The following is a 17,661-nucleotide window of genomic DNA, read 5'->3' as shown; positions in this document are numbered from 1 at the left end:
GGCAAAAGCAGAGGACAGACAGGTCGGTATGGGAGGAAATTCCCAGTCCTGATGCACGGTCTGAACACAAAACTTCCACAATTCCTTTCCCTCAATACACGCTGCTCAACCTGCTGAGTTCTTCCAGCAATTTATTTTATGGCACCTACAGTCTCCTGCATCTGCAGCATAGTATGCACTTCCTTACTCTTTGATGACTGAAATAACAGTGAATGCTAATTTAAAACTTGAACAAGAGGCAGGAAACTTTCCAAGCATTTACAGCAACTTCTGCTTCAGTATCACCCATTCAGACTTTTTGTAATCACAGTCAACCATTGTACAGTTCAGCTTTAAAATGCACTTAAAACAAGATTGTCAATGTTAACAAATAGCCTGGAGAGTGGACATGGAGAATAGGTTTCCAGTAGTGGACCAGAGGGCACAGCCTCAGAATGGAAGGTCATCTCCTTTAGAATAGAGATGAGGTATTTCTTTCTCCAGAGGGGGTGAATCTGAATTTCATTGCCATGGAACACTTGACCTGTCAAGAATTTCTTGCAATTTTTGTTTTATTTCAAAATCTGCAGTATTCTCCTTTTATAAAAGAAAACCTCAATTCTCTGAATACATCTTTTGAGCAGAGGAGAAAAAAAGCTTCAAAGATATCCTCTTGCTCTAGAAGAGGTAACAGGGAAAATTAAAACAACCTTGGTACTAACGGAGCAACGATAGAAAGCTCTTAAAAATGTTCTATAAAATCAAATTCAAAGAAATGATTACATTTTAAGAACTTATGTAAAACTCATTAAAAACACAAGTCAACCCCAGCAAGAAATTCTTAAAAAAATGACATACTTAATCTTGAGTTAATAGAGAAAAGTGAAACAAAATAGATAGGCTTTAAAAATTGTTCAGAAACAGAATGCAAACAGCAAAAAGCCAAAAGCCAAAAGCCACTTGGACCCTAGCTATACCTGCCTCCACTGGACATCTTGGCGGGGAGGGGGGTGGTGGAGAGTAAGAGAATGAAAGAATTAGCAGAAGTGACATAACCTCAATAATGCTCAGATCTCAACAGCCACCTATTTTTCCAACATATTCACAGCTGACTTAATTCTGTTGGCAAATTTCATCAACAAGATACAAAACCTACCAGCACGAAAGAATTGTAAAACCATTTATCATTGGAAACAAACTTAAGTAAATAAAGTACTACACAGTGGTATCATGGTGCAGAGGAGATTCACTGGGATGGAGCTTTTCACTTAGAGACTAGAGAAGCTGGGACTGTTTTCCCTGGAATGGAGGAGGATCAATAACAGGACTGAAGTATAAAAAAATTATGAAGGCTTATATAAGGGAGAGTGCAAACAATTTCTAACCTTGTAGGTGACTGAAACCAGAGTACATAATCCATAGATAAGTCTACTGCATCCAACACAGCCACTTCTATATTGGTGAGACCTGATGTAAATTGGGGGACCTGCTGTATATCTGATGAATCACATAGACCATCAAATTGATATATTAAACATTGTGGAGATGAAAAACAGATTCTGCCTAATGCGAAGATTCATGACACCCTATGTTTTTTTATCTGATATTTTAAGCACTTGCCAACAAGTACATAATGCTGGAGGAACTCAGGTCTTGCAGCATCTACGGAAATTAATAAAACAGCTGACATTTCAGTCTGAGATCCTTCTTTAGGACTAGAAAGGGGAAGATGGCAGAATAAGGTGGGGGTGGAGGAGAACGACAAGTTCGAAGGTGAGAGATGTAGCCACGTGAATGGCTGGAGAAGACGGCATCTGATAGGAGAGAAGAGTGAACCATGTGAGGAAGAGAAGGAGGAGGGGCACCAACAGTTTTAGCATTTGTCGCATTTTGCTTTACCATCAAATGTCTTCGTTCTTGTTCATCCATCACATTCCTCTTACCACACCTACCTCTTCCTCTACTAATCTCCAAATAAAAGCAAAACCCAGAACTGGGGAAAAAGTTTATTTGCCCAAATTATATCTTTTTACTTGGCATATTTCTAACAACTTATGTTAATATCCGATTTAATTCATTTAAGTCATTCAGTTACTTGAATAAACTACTTCACGGACTCTACAATTCATGTTGTCCATATTACTTGTTTATTTATTGTATTTGCATAGTTTGCCTTCTTTTGCACATTGGTTGTCAGTTTTTGAGTGTAGGTTTTCATTAATTTTATTGTATTTCTTCTCTATTGTGACTGCCTGCAAGAAAATGAATCTCAAAGTTGTATATGGTGATATATATGTACTTTGATAATAAATTTATTCTGAACTATTTAACGGAGTGCAAAATGAAATTAGATATATATCATAAAAGATAATCAACTAGGTCTAGTCCATATACTGGAAGGTGGGTACATCATTTTAGAATGCTGGGTTCAATGTTTCAAAACAGAAAAACCTGGATGTAAAGCATCAAAAGATCAATTTTTCATGCTTTTGGAAAGATGCAAGGCTTCTGATTTCCAGTGAACAGCATGCTAAAACACCAGCATCAGTTGTTTACCAGATGCTCCCAGCATCAAGCTGAATTTTGAAAGGTGTAACTGCACAAGGTCAGCTATCAGATTCTGAACTATTCTTACGATTAAGTACACAATTCAGCAATCTAATCCAGTAACCTTAGATCCCATTAACAGAAAGGCCAGCACACGAGAAGCAGAGTAGATAACATAAGGAGGGTTACCGGATTATCAACGGTACAATCTTTTAAAGGCGTATTTTCAGTGTCAGAATTTTTAAGGTCGACAAGAATTCTCCGATGTATTACCTGCATTTTCAGAAGTTATCATATAAAAATGAACTATACATATTTATCTCATGTATCATTGTTGACAAGCCGTGATTAGATTAACCATGGATATATTTTATGCAAAATATTTCAGAGAAGTAGGAAATCCAAGAACCTTTCTTGGTTTTCAATTAAAGTATTACCATCAGACAAACAAAGATGTACTTCACTTTTCTGTAAAATACTGAATATTTTTACTCAATACATTTTAAATGCAATTTTTCTTAAGCTATTTATTTAGACCTAATATTATTTCAGAAGAAATAAACCAATTTAAATGTGCAAATATAACCAGCAGACTCTGACAAAGTAAATAGCTGTTCCTCCATTTGACACATTCCTCCTTCAATGTGCCTGAAAGTGATATCCATACAGGTTCAACATTCAACAGGATATCATTTATCCAAGTAGAAACTCAAAAAATAATTGTGTAACAAATTTAATCAGACCAACATAGCTGATTGCTATTTTTTTTCATTTAAAGCCTCCATAAATCTTCAGAAATCACTGAATACTGTGTGCAATTTGTTAGTGTTTGATTATTTAACAAAACTGAAGTTAATATGATTGGTTAATGCAACAAATATAATGAAGATTTTAACTCCTAGCTTATACAGGTGTACATTCCTTTATCCGAAATTCTGAAATCCAAAAAGCTCTGAAAAACAAAGTTTTTTTTTCGCCAACAGCTGATGTCATTCAGCTGTGATGTGGCAGCACTAGCAGAGGCCGCCAGATGTAAGTTGGGGCTCAGCGCTCGTACTGGTTACACGTGCATTTGCTGTTTGCTGAATTTTGTGTTCACTGTTGACTTTGTGTTTAATTTCACTGTGAACTTGTCAACAAGAGCCGCAGATACTCCTATGGGTAACAATGAGAAAAAGAGAAGGAAGCTTCTATCATTATCAATTAAGCAGAAAGTGAAGTTATTGCAGAAGCTTGATCATAGTGTGGCTGCGCGGCGTCTTACTGAAGAAAATAGTGTCAGAACTACCACTGGATGTGATTTAAATAAACAGAAAGACAAGTTTCTGAAGTTTTATAATGAAAGTGACAGTGACGTTCTACATTTATTCCAATAAGTCATTTACCATGTGTTTGATTCCGTTCGTTTGAAGCTGCATATTTTTATGTTTTATTGAATGTTTTAGTTGAAAATAAATTTTTTTCTTGTCATTATTCCCTAAACAATACAGTATAACAACTATTTACATTGCATTTACATTGTATTAGGTATTATAAGTAATTGAGAGATGATGTAAAGTATACGGGAGGATGTGAGTAGGTTTGCTGCGCTGCCAAGTCCTAAAGTCCACCGCACTGAGACAGGTTAAATAAGGGACTTGAGCATACGTGCTTTTCTGGTATAGGTGGGGGGTGTGGGGGGGGGGGGGGAGTCAGGGTCTGAAATCCAAAAAACTCTGAATTCCAAAATGCAACTGACCCTAAAGATTTCGGATAAGGGATTGTGGACCTGTATAGCTGAGTATTAATAATAAATGGTGCACTCAAATCAGTAGTCAACTTTTAAACATTTTAAACTCAGAAACATCTAGCTCACCTGGCATTCACAATCATAATTATCATTGTGTGCCATGTTGTAAGACAGAGGCAATCATGGTTCTATGATCATTCTTGGCAAATTTGTCTGCAGAAGTGGTTTGCCCCATTGCCTTCTTCTAGGGTAACCCTAGCCATCATCAATATTCTTCAAAGATTGTCTGCCAAATGACAGTGGTTACATGACCAGAACTCGTGATTTGTGATATGTATCAGCTGCTCATATTATTATCCTCCTCCTGCTCCAGTAGTGTCACATGACCTTGATCCGGTGGGGGGCTAAGCAAGTGTTGCACCTTGCCCAAGAGTAACCTGCAGGCTAGCGGAGAGAAGGAGTGCCTTACATCTCCTTTGGTAGAGAAGTGTCTCCACCCTGTCACGTGCAATCGTAATTGTAATCAAGACTTTCATAATCATAAGGCATCCTTTACCAAATGCAATACATTAAAATTACAAAATTCATGACTGCTAAACTTTGAAAGGCCTTAATAAAATGGATTTGGAGACAATGTTTTCAATAGTGGGAGTGTCTAGGACCAGAGGGCATAGCCTTAAAATAGGATGCTTCTTTAGGACAGAAATGAAGAAAATATTTCTTTAGCAGGAGGGTTGCGAATCTGTGGAATTCACTGCAATGGCCTGCTGTGAAGGCCAAGACATTGGGTATATATAAGGTGGAGGTTGGTAGCTTCTTGATTAGGGAAAGCTTCAAAAGTTTCAAAGAGAAGGCAGGAGAAAGGAGTTGAGAGAGGAAACAAATCAGCCATAATCGAATGGCAGAGCAGACTTGATGGGCCAAATAGCCAAATTCCACTTCTATGTTTTATGGTGACAGACTTGAACTAAGCAAACATATTAAATTCAATGAACAATTAACATCATTTATTGTCCTGTTTGTTAGCAAAATAAAATGTATGCAAGTCTTTCAGGTTTATAATGGCAATTGTAAACACAGTTAAAGACTGAAAGTTAATATAATTATTGAACAACTTTTGCTTAATTGCAAACATACTTTCAAATAGAATGAGTTTCCATAAGATTTTATAATAATTTCCAAAATTAAGTGAATTTTTTCCAGTATCACTTTATGTAGATAGCATGTGGACACGTGGCCAAATGGTTAAGGCATTGGACTGGCAATCTGAAGGTAGTGAGTTCGAGCCCCAGCCGAGGTAGCGTGTTGTGTCTTTGAGCAAGGCACTTAATCACACAGTGCTTTGCTACGACATTGGTGCCAAGCTGTATGGGTTCTAATGCCTTTCCCTTGGACAACATCAGTGTCGTGGAGAGGGGAGACTTGCAGCATGGTCTTCCATACAACCTTGCCCAGGCCTGCGCCCTGGAGAGTGAAGACTTTCCAGACGCAGATCCATGGTCTCGCAAGACTATCGGATGCCTTTGAAATGAGATAGCATGCAAATTCTGCAAGACTTCCCAAGCAGTATGCCATAATCAATTTCCCCCAGGATCAATAAAGTATGACTATGACTATGACGATACAATTTCTCAAACCTGTAAAGAATTTCAATTTCATGGGTGATCTGAGTTTTTAAATCTTTGATTTGGGATTTTATTATACAGACTTTCACAGATGAACACCTGCAGATGTAAAATCCATTAAAAAGCAGAGGGAAACGTTAATTTCTGATTGAGGATAAACTAAATCTAATTAATTGTGACACTCATGTAATTTATGAACAAAAATATGTTGTCCATATTGCAGGTTGAGAGTGCACAGAAACAAGCATTTAACACGTTTAGTTGGTACTACCTTGCAATTCTTGTAATTGAAATTTAAAGATACAGTATGAGAACAGGCCTTTCTGACCCAATGAGCCCACACCACCTAATTACACCTGAACTAATCTACTAACCCTGCAGGTCTTTGGTATATGGGAGGAAACTGGAGCACCTGGAAGAAACCCACGCAGTCATGAGTAGAACGTATAAACTCCTCACAGACAGTGGCAGAAATTGAACCCCAACCACTGGCACTGTAAAGTGATACGCTATTATGTCACTGTGCCGTTCCTGCCCACGCAGAGATATTGCTGCATCAAAATAATACTGTGCTTGTTTTACAAGAACCAAATTTTAAATATGACAGAAATCACAATTCAAGGAAGGATCAGTTCTGAAAAGCAAATTGGAATCAGATTTTTCAAGTTCTTTTGATGCTGCTGTTTGTTATCTCACATTCTCGGGGGGGAGAAAAAACAGCATTGCAAATCAAGATGAAACAGAAGGAACACATGCTATAACCTCTTGCAAAATTGAGTTTGAGATTAAAACAGAAGACCTTGTCAGTGATCTTTATAATCTGGGTAGTAGATATTCTGTGGTGGTACTTCATGGCCAGATGCAGTTTTCCTGTTCTCCCTCATATAGGCAATATGTTCACAGGATGTGGTACGTATTACCAACTGATTTTGCACAAAGTTGCCCACCATTTCAGAGTGAAATTAATCAAGCAGACTGGTGTTCTGGTGTTCCAAGAGACACACATAAATCAGACCTGGTAAGGGCAGCACCCCTTCCCAACTAAACTAATCAACCGGATGAGTTCTTATGAATAAGCAACTTGGTTGGATGGATATAACTTTGGTTATTACATGATTAATATTATGATTAGTATTAGTGCATCTAGGAATTATGAAAATTATTCTAACATGAAATGAAAAGAAATACAAAAGTCCTACCTGTGAAAGATCAGGAATGTCACCTTTATCAATACCTACTTGCTGTAAAAAAAACAAAAACAATGAATTATTTTTCACTTCATAACTGCGGTATTCTCAAATGTGAATTTAATTATCCTGGCATTATAAATCATGACCTCAATGAACATTATTGCAAAATTTCAAAGTATCATTTTCATTTGTGATATAGCAAAAGAAAATCACTGCTGCTCACTGGTACCTTGTGTAGAGTGTGGCTGTAATATCCTGCACAAGATACTTTTATCATAAGCACAACACAATAGGGGTAGAAACACATGACAAATGAACAAAGGTAAAATTAGCTAAAATTCAGATTATAGAATTTTAAAAGAACTGAAAATTCAGCTCAACAAATATGGACATTTTCTATACTCCAAGTCTACATGGTGCCGTCACAACGTCCTTCTTTTCACTGAGGACACCAAGCACAGATTGGGGTGATTATTTGAACATACATCTTTTCATCTGAAAGAGTAACTTTTGAGTTTCAAAATATTTCTCACTAATTCTCCTATTCAGATGCACACTAATTTGTTTGTCCATAGACAAACTATTCCTATGAAGTTCAAAGCTTGAGCAATGGCACTTCATCTTAGGAGTCATAGAAAAGTACAGCACAGAAACAGGCCCTTTAACGCATCTAGTCCATGCCAAAGCATTTAAACTGCCTAGCCCCACTGACCCAGACAATAGCCCTCCATAACCCTGCCATCCATGTACCGATCCAAACTTCTCTTAAATGCTGAATCCCAGCTTGCATGCACCACTAGTGCTGACAGCTTGTTCCACACCTTCATGACCCTCCAAGTGAAGAAGTTTCCCCTCAGGTTCTCCTTAAACTTGTTACCTTTCATCCTTAACCCATGATCTCAAGCTATTTTGTAGAAAAAAAATCGCACTGTACAGACACCCCACCCTGCAAAAGCTCATTTCAGGGAGGTAGCACCATCAATTTGCGGGAGACTTCCGGGAGGGGTGGGATGTCTGCAATAGAGTAGCTCCTTAGCAGCTGGCCAGCTAGTTTAACTAACGTTAGCTATGCTAATGAGCGAATGACACCTGTTAAACTCACCTCAACATGTCTTTTACAGTCTTAACCCACAATGGGCAATAGAAAAGTCACTGTTGCAAACAGTGCAGCGAACAACACTGTCATTATTTTGACCCCTATTAGGCAGGGGTACACTTTAGTGTAGTCTGGGGTGACGTACGTGTTATATTTTTTTTGGAACACTCTGCCATGGGGCGGGCAGTCTCTCTCTCTCCCTCTCTTGTGGTCGCTCGCGCGCTGTCGCTTGCTTTCATTCTCGCTCGCTCTCCCTCTCTCGTGGTCGTTCTCGCACTCTCTCTTGCTTTTCTCTTGCTCACTCCCAAAAAAATTGATTTCCGTGATATTGTATATAATTTGCGGGCATCAGGGAGCCACCATTAACATGCGGGAGACTCCCGGAAGTTCTGGGAGAGGTGGGATGTCTGATAGTGCTATTTTTTTTTTACACACAGGGGTAAATCTCTTAATAGGTTCAATTCAATATTTATGGAGAAAAAACAAATGTGGGTTTTGAAAATATGAGTGAAGAGTAAAGTGCAATAGAGTGTGACACAGATTAATGAGGAACTGAAGGCTCTTTTTAGAGTTTGCATTTCCTGTTGAGGTTAATTACATCAGAAATAAAGTAAATATCAGAATCCCAGACACACACTTCAGAAAATCGAAGATAAAGATTAGCTTATTTGTCACATGTGCAGTGAAACATACAGTTAACTGTATCGTTTGCCTTAAGTCAAATCAGCGAGGAGCAAGTGTCGCCATTCTTCCAGCGCCAATTTAGCATGCCCACAACTCACTAATTCTAACCCAGCCTTTCTCAACCTTTTTGCCCTGGAGGAACCCTTGAAATAATTTTCATGTCTGAGGGAACCCCTGTGTAAAAATGATCAAATCTAAAGCTCCCAGTACATCAGCGTGATAATTCAAAAATAATTGTCCATGCTCTTTTGAGTAGAGAATGAATTTTCGCCAACCTTTTTTGAAAAAAAAACCAGGTAGTTAAACTTAGCTTACCTTTCTTGACATCAATCTCTTTCTTTTCCTTTCATAAATTTTAAAAACTCACAAGGCAAACATAATAAATTTCCATTAAATAACTGGCTTAAGCCAAAATGGGATTTAATATTCCTAAAGGTAGGCTCGGCAGATTTAACTTAAATAAAAGTTGTAAATTGATTTTAATTCATGCTATTAATTTATTGACAATGTCAAATAGTAAAGTTATTAAAACCATAAGCAAAACCAATATGAATAAAAATATAGCCTAAGACACAACTTTTTGCAAAGCTTTGAAAAAACATTTTCTTAACTAAATGACATGATTAGGCTCAAGTACAGGCCTAGCATCTGAAACCTGTGCTTGTTTTCTGCTGCACAAATACTTAATTCTGGAGTTGAACTTGAGATAAGCACACACAGATTTCGTCTTCAGCTGAAATGAGACGATCTCTATCGATGCTTGTTAAACAAGAAAAAGTTTGCTCACATATGTAAGAAGTTGAAAACTGCAGCAAAATGTCCATTGTTTTCCTATGAATGCCAGGACATGCTTCTTTCATAGAAATCCAGAATGTCCATGGGCAGGTCAGTAAATCTCATCTTGAGTGTATGATCAGAATACATCCCACAAAGTTCTTCCTGTTCTCTCAAAGTCAAGTTCGCAGGCTGAGCAGAAGATTCAGAGAAAAGGTCCCTCACCCAGTCATACACTTGTGTTGAAAGGGAGGAAAATTTTGTTCAATTTTGTTCTGCAGTTCTTCCAGGTGGTTTTCATTAAGACATGACTTTCTTATCCTTCCTCACTCTGAAGCCCAGCAATGGAAATATTTCAATATTTCCATTTGTAACATGATTTTTCCAAAAATTCGATTTCCTTTTAAACCCAAAAATGTTATCACTTAGTCAAAACATTATCTCCAGGGCCTTGCAGAGACTTGTTCAACTGGTTCGCATGATGAAAAATGTCTGTTAAGTAGGGTAGTTTCTGCAGCCATTCTTCATCTTCAAAGCACTCAGCAAAATCTGGCCTACTATTTTCTTGAAAGTACTTCTGCAATTCACCTTTCAGGTCAAACACCCTGTTGAGAACTCTTGCTCTGCTAAGCCACCGAATTTCTGTAAGTAGTAGAAGATTGGTGTGTTCCTTGTCCAGGTTTTTATGTAGATTTTTAAAAACATTCTAAAGTGTACTGATAACACACATCAAAGTTGCTGGTGAACGCAGCAGGCCAGGCAGCATCTGTAGGAAGAGGTACAGTCGACGTTTCGGGCCGAGACCTTTCGTCAGGGCCCAAAACGTCGACTGTACCTCTTCCTAGAGATGCTGCCTGGCCTGCTGCGTTCACCAGCAACTTTGATGTGTGTTGCTTGAATTTCCAGTATCTGCAGAATTCCTCATGCTTACGTTTTTAAAGTGTACTGGTCTTTGTTTAATAAAGTTAATTATTTTTGTAGTGTCATTCTGAACTTTTTAAATTTCATCTTTAAGAGTTTTTGACATCAGCACCTCTCTGCAGTGTGTGTGACGTCGGGATTCTTTACATGAGAAACGAAACCTCTCACAGAGCCAACCATTGATGGGGCACCATCAGTACAGATGCCAACGGAGTTCCTCCAAGACAGCCCTTTTGTTTCCAGATATGAAGACAAAACATTAAATATATCTTGGCCTTTTCTTGTTTACGGCAGCTCTTGACAACAGAAAAAGTTTTCTTGAGTTTCACCCTCATTTATAGAACTTACAAATGCTACAACATGACATTAATTGGTGAAATCTGTTGACTTATCAATCTAGATAGAGAAGCTGCTGTTTTTCAGTTTATCACACAAAACCTCTTCAGCATCATGTGACATCATCAATAGGTCAACTTATTGTACTGTTTGAGAGTGGCCATCTTCTTGTCCAAACAAAAAACATGCAAGAGCCCATTCGTGAGCTACTACATGCAAATGACTGTGCTCTTCTCACACACAAAGAGTACAGCCTACAGGCTGCAGTCAGTCAGTTCGCCAAGGCTACAAGAGCTTTTGGGTTAACACTCAGTCTGAAGAAAACAATGATCCTCCATCAGAAGCCCCCTCATGGCATTTACCATCCACCTTGGATCACCATTGACGACCATCCTCTCACCATGATTGAGCAGTTCACCTACCTGGGCAGAGTCATGTCCAACAACACTACTGTAGTAAGGGACATTGACAATCGACTCGCCAGAGGTAGGAGTGCCTTCGGGCGCTACCAAAAACATGTGTGGAAGAACCACCAGCTGTGTAAGTCCACAAAAATCCAGGTATACAGTGCTACTGTCATCGCAACACTGTTATAAGGCTCCAAAGCCTAGGTTTTGTACCACAAGCAAATCTGGATGTTTGAGCATTTCCATCAGCGCTGCTTCCGCTCCATCACGGGCATCAGATGGCAGGATTGTCTCTCCAATAACGAGGCCCTGGAGAAGGCTCAACGTCCAAGCATTGAAGTTACTTTACTGCTCGGGCCACATGTCTCGCATGGACAATTGCAGGTTACTGAAATCAGTACTCTATGGAGAATTCCTCAGGGCAAGAGAGAATGTGGTGCCCCATGCAAGAGGTACAAAGACCAGCTTAAGCAGCAGCTCTCTCAGGCAAATACTGAGGTCAATGAGTGACAGCAGCTGGCTTGTGACAGAGAACGCCAGTCCACAGCGCAGCCAAGAATTTTGAGGAATCCAGAAGAGCGACTGCTGAAGAGAGGAGAAGATGCAGGAAGAATCCTACTGGCCAAGTCCCTACAGCTCCAGAGTCTACAGATCCAGAATTAGCCTCTACAGTTACCAACAATCGTGTCATTGCTCCAGAGGACTCTTCTTCCCTCCTGATCTGATCTTCGCAAGTGAAGAACCAGCCATCATTATTATTCAGCATGAAATCTTTTAAGTTTCTCATATTGCATCTTGTCCTAGCATTTTACCCACTATAATTTGACATGTTTAAGTTCTCGCCAGCTGTGTCTGGCTTTTCGTTTTCTGGGTAAAAAGATCTTCTATTAAATAACTTGCTTCTGGTTCATTTTACTGACTGTGATAATATTCACAAAAGCTTTACTCTGTTTGTTTTGAGATTCCAATAGTTATTTTAAATAATCAGCACTTTTATGAGTCACATGGCTGAGATTTAAAGTTAAGTGTCTTTTCAATTTTGCTGAAGCCATTGCTACATGTGCAAGTTGTTTGCCGCAGACTAGACACAATGGAATAGGGCAACCTGGATCACCAGTTGATGTAAAACTCATTGATAAGTAGCTTTCATTGTAAAGATGGACGTTTTTGTGTCCATTGTTGCACTAGTGAAGGGAAATGACTAAGAAGATTGTGATTCAAAAATCACCACATTGAACTTTCAAACATGTCTCAAAAACACAGGGGTTAATAAAATATAAAAAATGGACGGGTCCGTTCAATGCTCAGAAAACGCATTTCATGCTCATCAGCCTACCGTCCTCCTCTCCGTGCAATACAGCGCTTGCTGATTATCAAGTCTCCCCTATCTTCTGTCAAAAACTGAGAATGGACTCAAGCAAATAAACACGGTCCTACCACACACTGCCACACTGGGCTGAGAGACCACTAATGGGTCTGCTCAGTCACTGCACACCACTGCCAGTGCTAGCATCGCACGTTGTGCATTCAAATAAATTAAGTTTTTTTAAAATCACAATCTCTTGTGGAACCCTGAGCGACCTCCCATAGAGCCCCAGCTGAGAAACCACGCTCTAACCCAGTGGTTCCCAACCACTGCATATGGGCCGCAAGCATGTGCTATCAGGCCGCGAGGAAACGATATGATTTGGCAATATGAAACAATATGATGTCGTCAACATTAAACCGGTCTGTGGTGCGCAAAAGGTTGGGGACCCCTGCTCTGACACATATGACTTGGGAATATGGGAGGAAAGCAGAGCACCTGGAGGAATCCCAATGGTCATGAGAAGAATGCACACTCACTTTACAGTCAGTGGTGGGAATTGAATCTTGATCAGTGATTGCAAGCACTGTAATAGCGTTACGCTAACCACTACACTACGGTGCTGCCGTTGCATAAATCACACATAATATTTGATCGTAAGACATAAGACCATAAGATATAGGAGCAGAATTAGGCCATTTGGCCCATTGAGTCTGCTCCAACATTTCATCACGCTGATTGAATTTTCTTCTCAGCTCCAGTCTCCTGCCTTCTCCCTGGATCCCTTCATGCTCTGACCAATCAAGAATCTATCTTAAATATACATATAGACATGGCCTCCACAGTTGCCTGTGGCAACAAATTCCAGATTCACCACCCTGAAGAAATTCCTCATCTCCATTCTAAAAGGATGTCCATCTATTCTGACGCTGTGTCCTCTGGTCTCAGATTCTCATATCATAGGAAACATCCTCTCCACATCCACTCTATCAAGGCCTTTCATCATTCAACAGGTTTCAGTTAGGTCACCTTTCATTCTTCTGAATTCTAGTGAATACAGGCCCAGAGCCATCAGATGTTCTTCATATAACAAGCCATTCAATCCTGGAATCATTTTCGTGAACCCCCTTTGAACCCTCCCAGTTTCAGCACATCCCGTCTAAGGAGCCCAAAACTGCTCACAATACCCCAAGTAAGGCCTCACCAGTGCTTTATAAAGTCTCAACATTACATCCTTACTTTTATATTCTAGTCCTCTTGAAATTAATGCTAATATCACATTAGATCTCCTCACCACAGACTCAACCAGCAAATTAACTTTTGGGCAATCCTGCACAAGGACTCCCAAGTCCCTTTGCACCTCAGTTTTTTGCATTATCTCTCCCCTTTGAAAATAGTCAATCCTTTCCTTCCTTCTACAATGTGCATGACCTTACACTTCCCGACACTGTATTCCATCTGCCATTTCTTTGTCTATTCTCCTAATCTGTCTAAGTCATTCTGTAGCTCTCTACTTCCTCATAACTACCTGCCCGTCCACCTATCTTGATATCATCCTTGTAAATTTCTCTGTGCTCTTTCAACCTTATTTACATCTTTCCTGTAGGTAGGTGACCAAAACTGCACGCAGTACTCCAAATTAGGCCTCACCAATGTCTTATACATCATCAACACATCATCACATCTCCTATACTCAATACTTTTGATTTATGAAGGCCAATGTTCCAAAAGCTTTCTTTACCTGTGACACCACTTTCAATAAATTATGGACCTGTATTCACAGATCTCTTTGTTCTACCACACTCCTCAGTGCCCTACCTTTCACTGTGTAAGACCGAACCTGGTTGGTGCTACCGAAGAGCAACGCCTCACACTTGTCTGCATTAAAATCCATCTGCCATTTTTCAACCCATTTTTCCAACTGGTCCATATCCCTCTCCAAGCTCTGATAATCTTCCTCATTGTCACTAAATCTTTAATTTACACATACTGTAGCTTTTGAGACTCAATGTCAAATTCAATTATACAATCTGTACATTATTCCATTCATGTCACTGACTGGGGAAATCAGTAATCTTATTCTATTCTTAAAGAAATATGTGATATAGAATCATGAACAACATTTGATTGTCTGAAAGTCCAGTTATAAAATCTCACTTTTAAACTTCTATACTTCTTTCTTCCTGTGTATGGCTGCTAGAAAATAAATCTCATGGTGACATATGGTAATATATACGAAGTTTAATCAGAAATTTACCTTGAACAGTGAGGCAGTGGCACTGAAGCCAAAGATAGAGAAACCATAATATACACTCCACACTCACCATCAGCACAGGTGCACCACAGGGCTGTGACTTTAGCCCCCTGCTCTACTCTCAAGGTAGTATATTGTAGTACATTGTATAGCATATAGCAGTACTTTGATAAAAGTTTACTTTGAACTTTTGACTCCATGGTAGACAACAGGGAGAGTACTCTGCAGTTATAAATCTGATGTGGTAACTAAAGTTCCTCTCTGCCAAGTTTATAACTTTAGCAGGGATACCATCTATTCTGAATTTTGTTTTTCCAGTTGGTCAGCAATGGAGATATTAGAATGTCATTTGCAGTGGAATAGAATCACACAGTATTCAAAGCACATAAGCCCAGCAGCAAATATTTCTGTCAACAATCACTCTACATATTTGACTCACTATGGGATGGTCCCATGGCAGCTTGGGCTGTAGCTGCTGAGATTCCAGGAATATCATGATCAACAAATTACTTCGACTTCTACTGATGTCCTGTTTCTTTTTCACATACCAAACTATAGCAGAAATATTACACAATGTAGGAGTCAGAACACTTTAACAGCATCTTAAAATAATTTTAATGTGTTGTTTTAATAATCATAATAATAAATACTTTTTTGATCCCGAGTGGTAAATTCTTTTGTTACAGCAACCTTTAAAAACATACTTAGCAGTGTGCAGACTTAATGTACAGAATGAGTTTCAAGATGGCGGCGCAGTGAAAAGTCTGCTTTGCTGAGAAGCACCGCAACACTGATAATTTTGCATATAAACCTATATGTTCCAACTTTCTTTTTAAATGCTCAAGTGTTGGATTTAATGACATGAACATTGGTGAATTTTTTTTTGAGCTGCTTAAACACCATGTCATTGAAAGGTACTAAAAAGGCGGCCAAGATGGGTTGTACAGAGCGCTCGCCCGGGGCTGAGGAGCTAGCTACTGCTAGCTATGCCAACACGTTGGACCCTGCTTTTCGTCAAGTAATTCAGGAAGTTGCAGAGAACATATCCAAAATGATGGACGAGAAGCTGGCTTCACTCTAATACTCCAAAACTACACATTGGGGTGTAAAAATCTTGATACAAGAACGACCGAAGCCAAGGGCCAAGTCTCCGCGGTAGAAACTGTAACTGATCAGGCCCAAAGCCGCATCTGGGCGCTAGAAAAGGAAGTTCAAAGCCTGTCTGACTATATCGATGATCTTGAGAACAGAGGTAGGAGAAAGAATATATGAATCATCGGTCTACCCGAAGGTACAGAAGGCAACCAACCAGCGAAGTTTTTTGAGGGCTGGCTGCCTAATTTCCTTGATTTGGAAACCAAGTCTGGACGGATTAAAGTGGAAAGAGCTCATCGTACGCTGGTGCCAAAACCGAGCCCAAGCCAACGTCCTCGACCCGTCCTCGTGTGGTTCCATAATTTTGGTGGTAAGCAAAGAGTGATGGGGGCTTCGAGGCACCGCGGGACTGATGCCCAGGCTTTAATATATCAGGGATTCAGGCTTATGTTTTTTCAAGATTTTTCTGCAGCTGTTATTCGGAAGCACAAAGAATTCGACCAGGTAAAGAAGCAGCTGAGGGAATCCGGAATCCAGTACCTTAATGCTATACCCAGCATCGCTGAAAATCACCTACAATGGGACCACCAAGATATTTGATTCTCCTGGCTAAGTTAAAACTCTTGTGGACACATTGGGCTAAAGAATGTACATATTATGTAGCCAAACAACAGGAATTCTGCAGATGCTGGAAATTCAAGCAACACACATCAAAGTTGCTGGTGAACGCAGCAGGCCAGGCAGCATCTCTAGGAAGAGGTGCTGCCTGGCCTGCTGCGTTCACCAGCAACTTTGATGTGTGTTACATATTGTGTAGCCCTGGTTATGGACGATAACATGCTCAATGGTCGCTTTATTTTACCTTTTCATTACTCGACGGCAAGATATCTTATAGGATGGGTAACGTGTTTGTTTTGATTGATACAGTTTCATTATTTGTTTAAATTAGCGGTGCTGCTCCAGCCTGAAGGAGTTTAAATATTACGGTAACAAATTGGTGGATTGATAAATTATGACCTGTTTTCATTTTTGACTATGTTAAATGCCATATTGGCAGTGGGGCAGAATGTGGGGTGCTAGAAGGTTCAGATATCCCCTTTAAGTGTGGGGTAAGTCCTCTTGTTCAGTGCTGTTGGCACTGTTTTTTTGTGTTTTTTTAAATTTACTTATTGCTGCTCAGCTGATCTTAAATTGGGTTTCTTCTCCTCCGGAGTCACATGATTGTTATAAAGGGTTATGACCAGTAATATATTAAAATTGTGCACTTGGAACATTTAGGGGAGTTGTTCACCAATCAACAGAAAGAAAATCCTACTAAACCTGAAAAAGGAAAGGGTGGATATAGCCTTATTGCAGGAGACACATTTAAATGATAAAGAACATCAAAAACTGCAACAGAGTGGATTTGATCAAGTCTATTTTTCATCTTTTAATATCAGGAGTAGGGGTGGCCATCTTAATTAGGAAGTACTTATCTTTTAAGTTATTAGACTGCACTAAGGATAAGTATGGGAAATTTGTGATCGTTAAGGCTTCAATACATAGACAGGAATATGGTATTCTCAATGTTTACTGCCCTCCAGCTCATCCTCTCAAATTCCTAACACATGCTTTTTCCAAACTTACAAGCTTTTCAATACAAAACATTATTGTAGGTGGGGATTTTAATTGTCTTATGGACCCATTGATCGACATAGTGCCTAGTGGTCCCCCATTGC

General features: G+C 39.4%; 1 protein-coding gene across 5 annotated transcripts in view; it reads right to left on the bottom strand.

Annotated features, from left to right (window-relative positions):
* Window positions 1-17,661, bottom strand: part of LOC140189051 (clathrin coat assembly protein AP180-like) — a 203,167-nt gene that overhangs the window by 97,970 nt on the left and 87,536 nt on the right. For all 5 annotated transcript variants that reach the window (XM_072245761.1, XM_072245767.1, XM_072245780.1 and 2 more), the window contains one exon: window positions 7,080-7,121. In XM_072245761.1, the coding sequence (XP_072101862.1) occupies window positions 7,080-7,121 (42 nt within the window). The remainder of the gene's footprint in view (window positions 1-7,079; window positions 7,122-17,661) is intronic.

The sequence above is a fragment of the Mobula birostris genome, chromosome 2 (genome assembly GCF_030028105.1).
Source record: "Mobula birostris isolate sMobBir1 chromosome 2, sMobBir1.hap1, whole genome shotgun sequence".
Taxonomy (NCBI): Eukaryota; Metazoa; Chordata; class Chondrichthyes; order Myliobatiformes; family Myliobatidae; genus Mobula; species Mobula birostris.
Note: the sequence above shows the minus strand (reverse complement) of the source record. Positions and strands in the feature narration are given on the sequence as shown.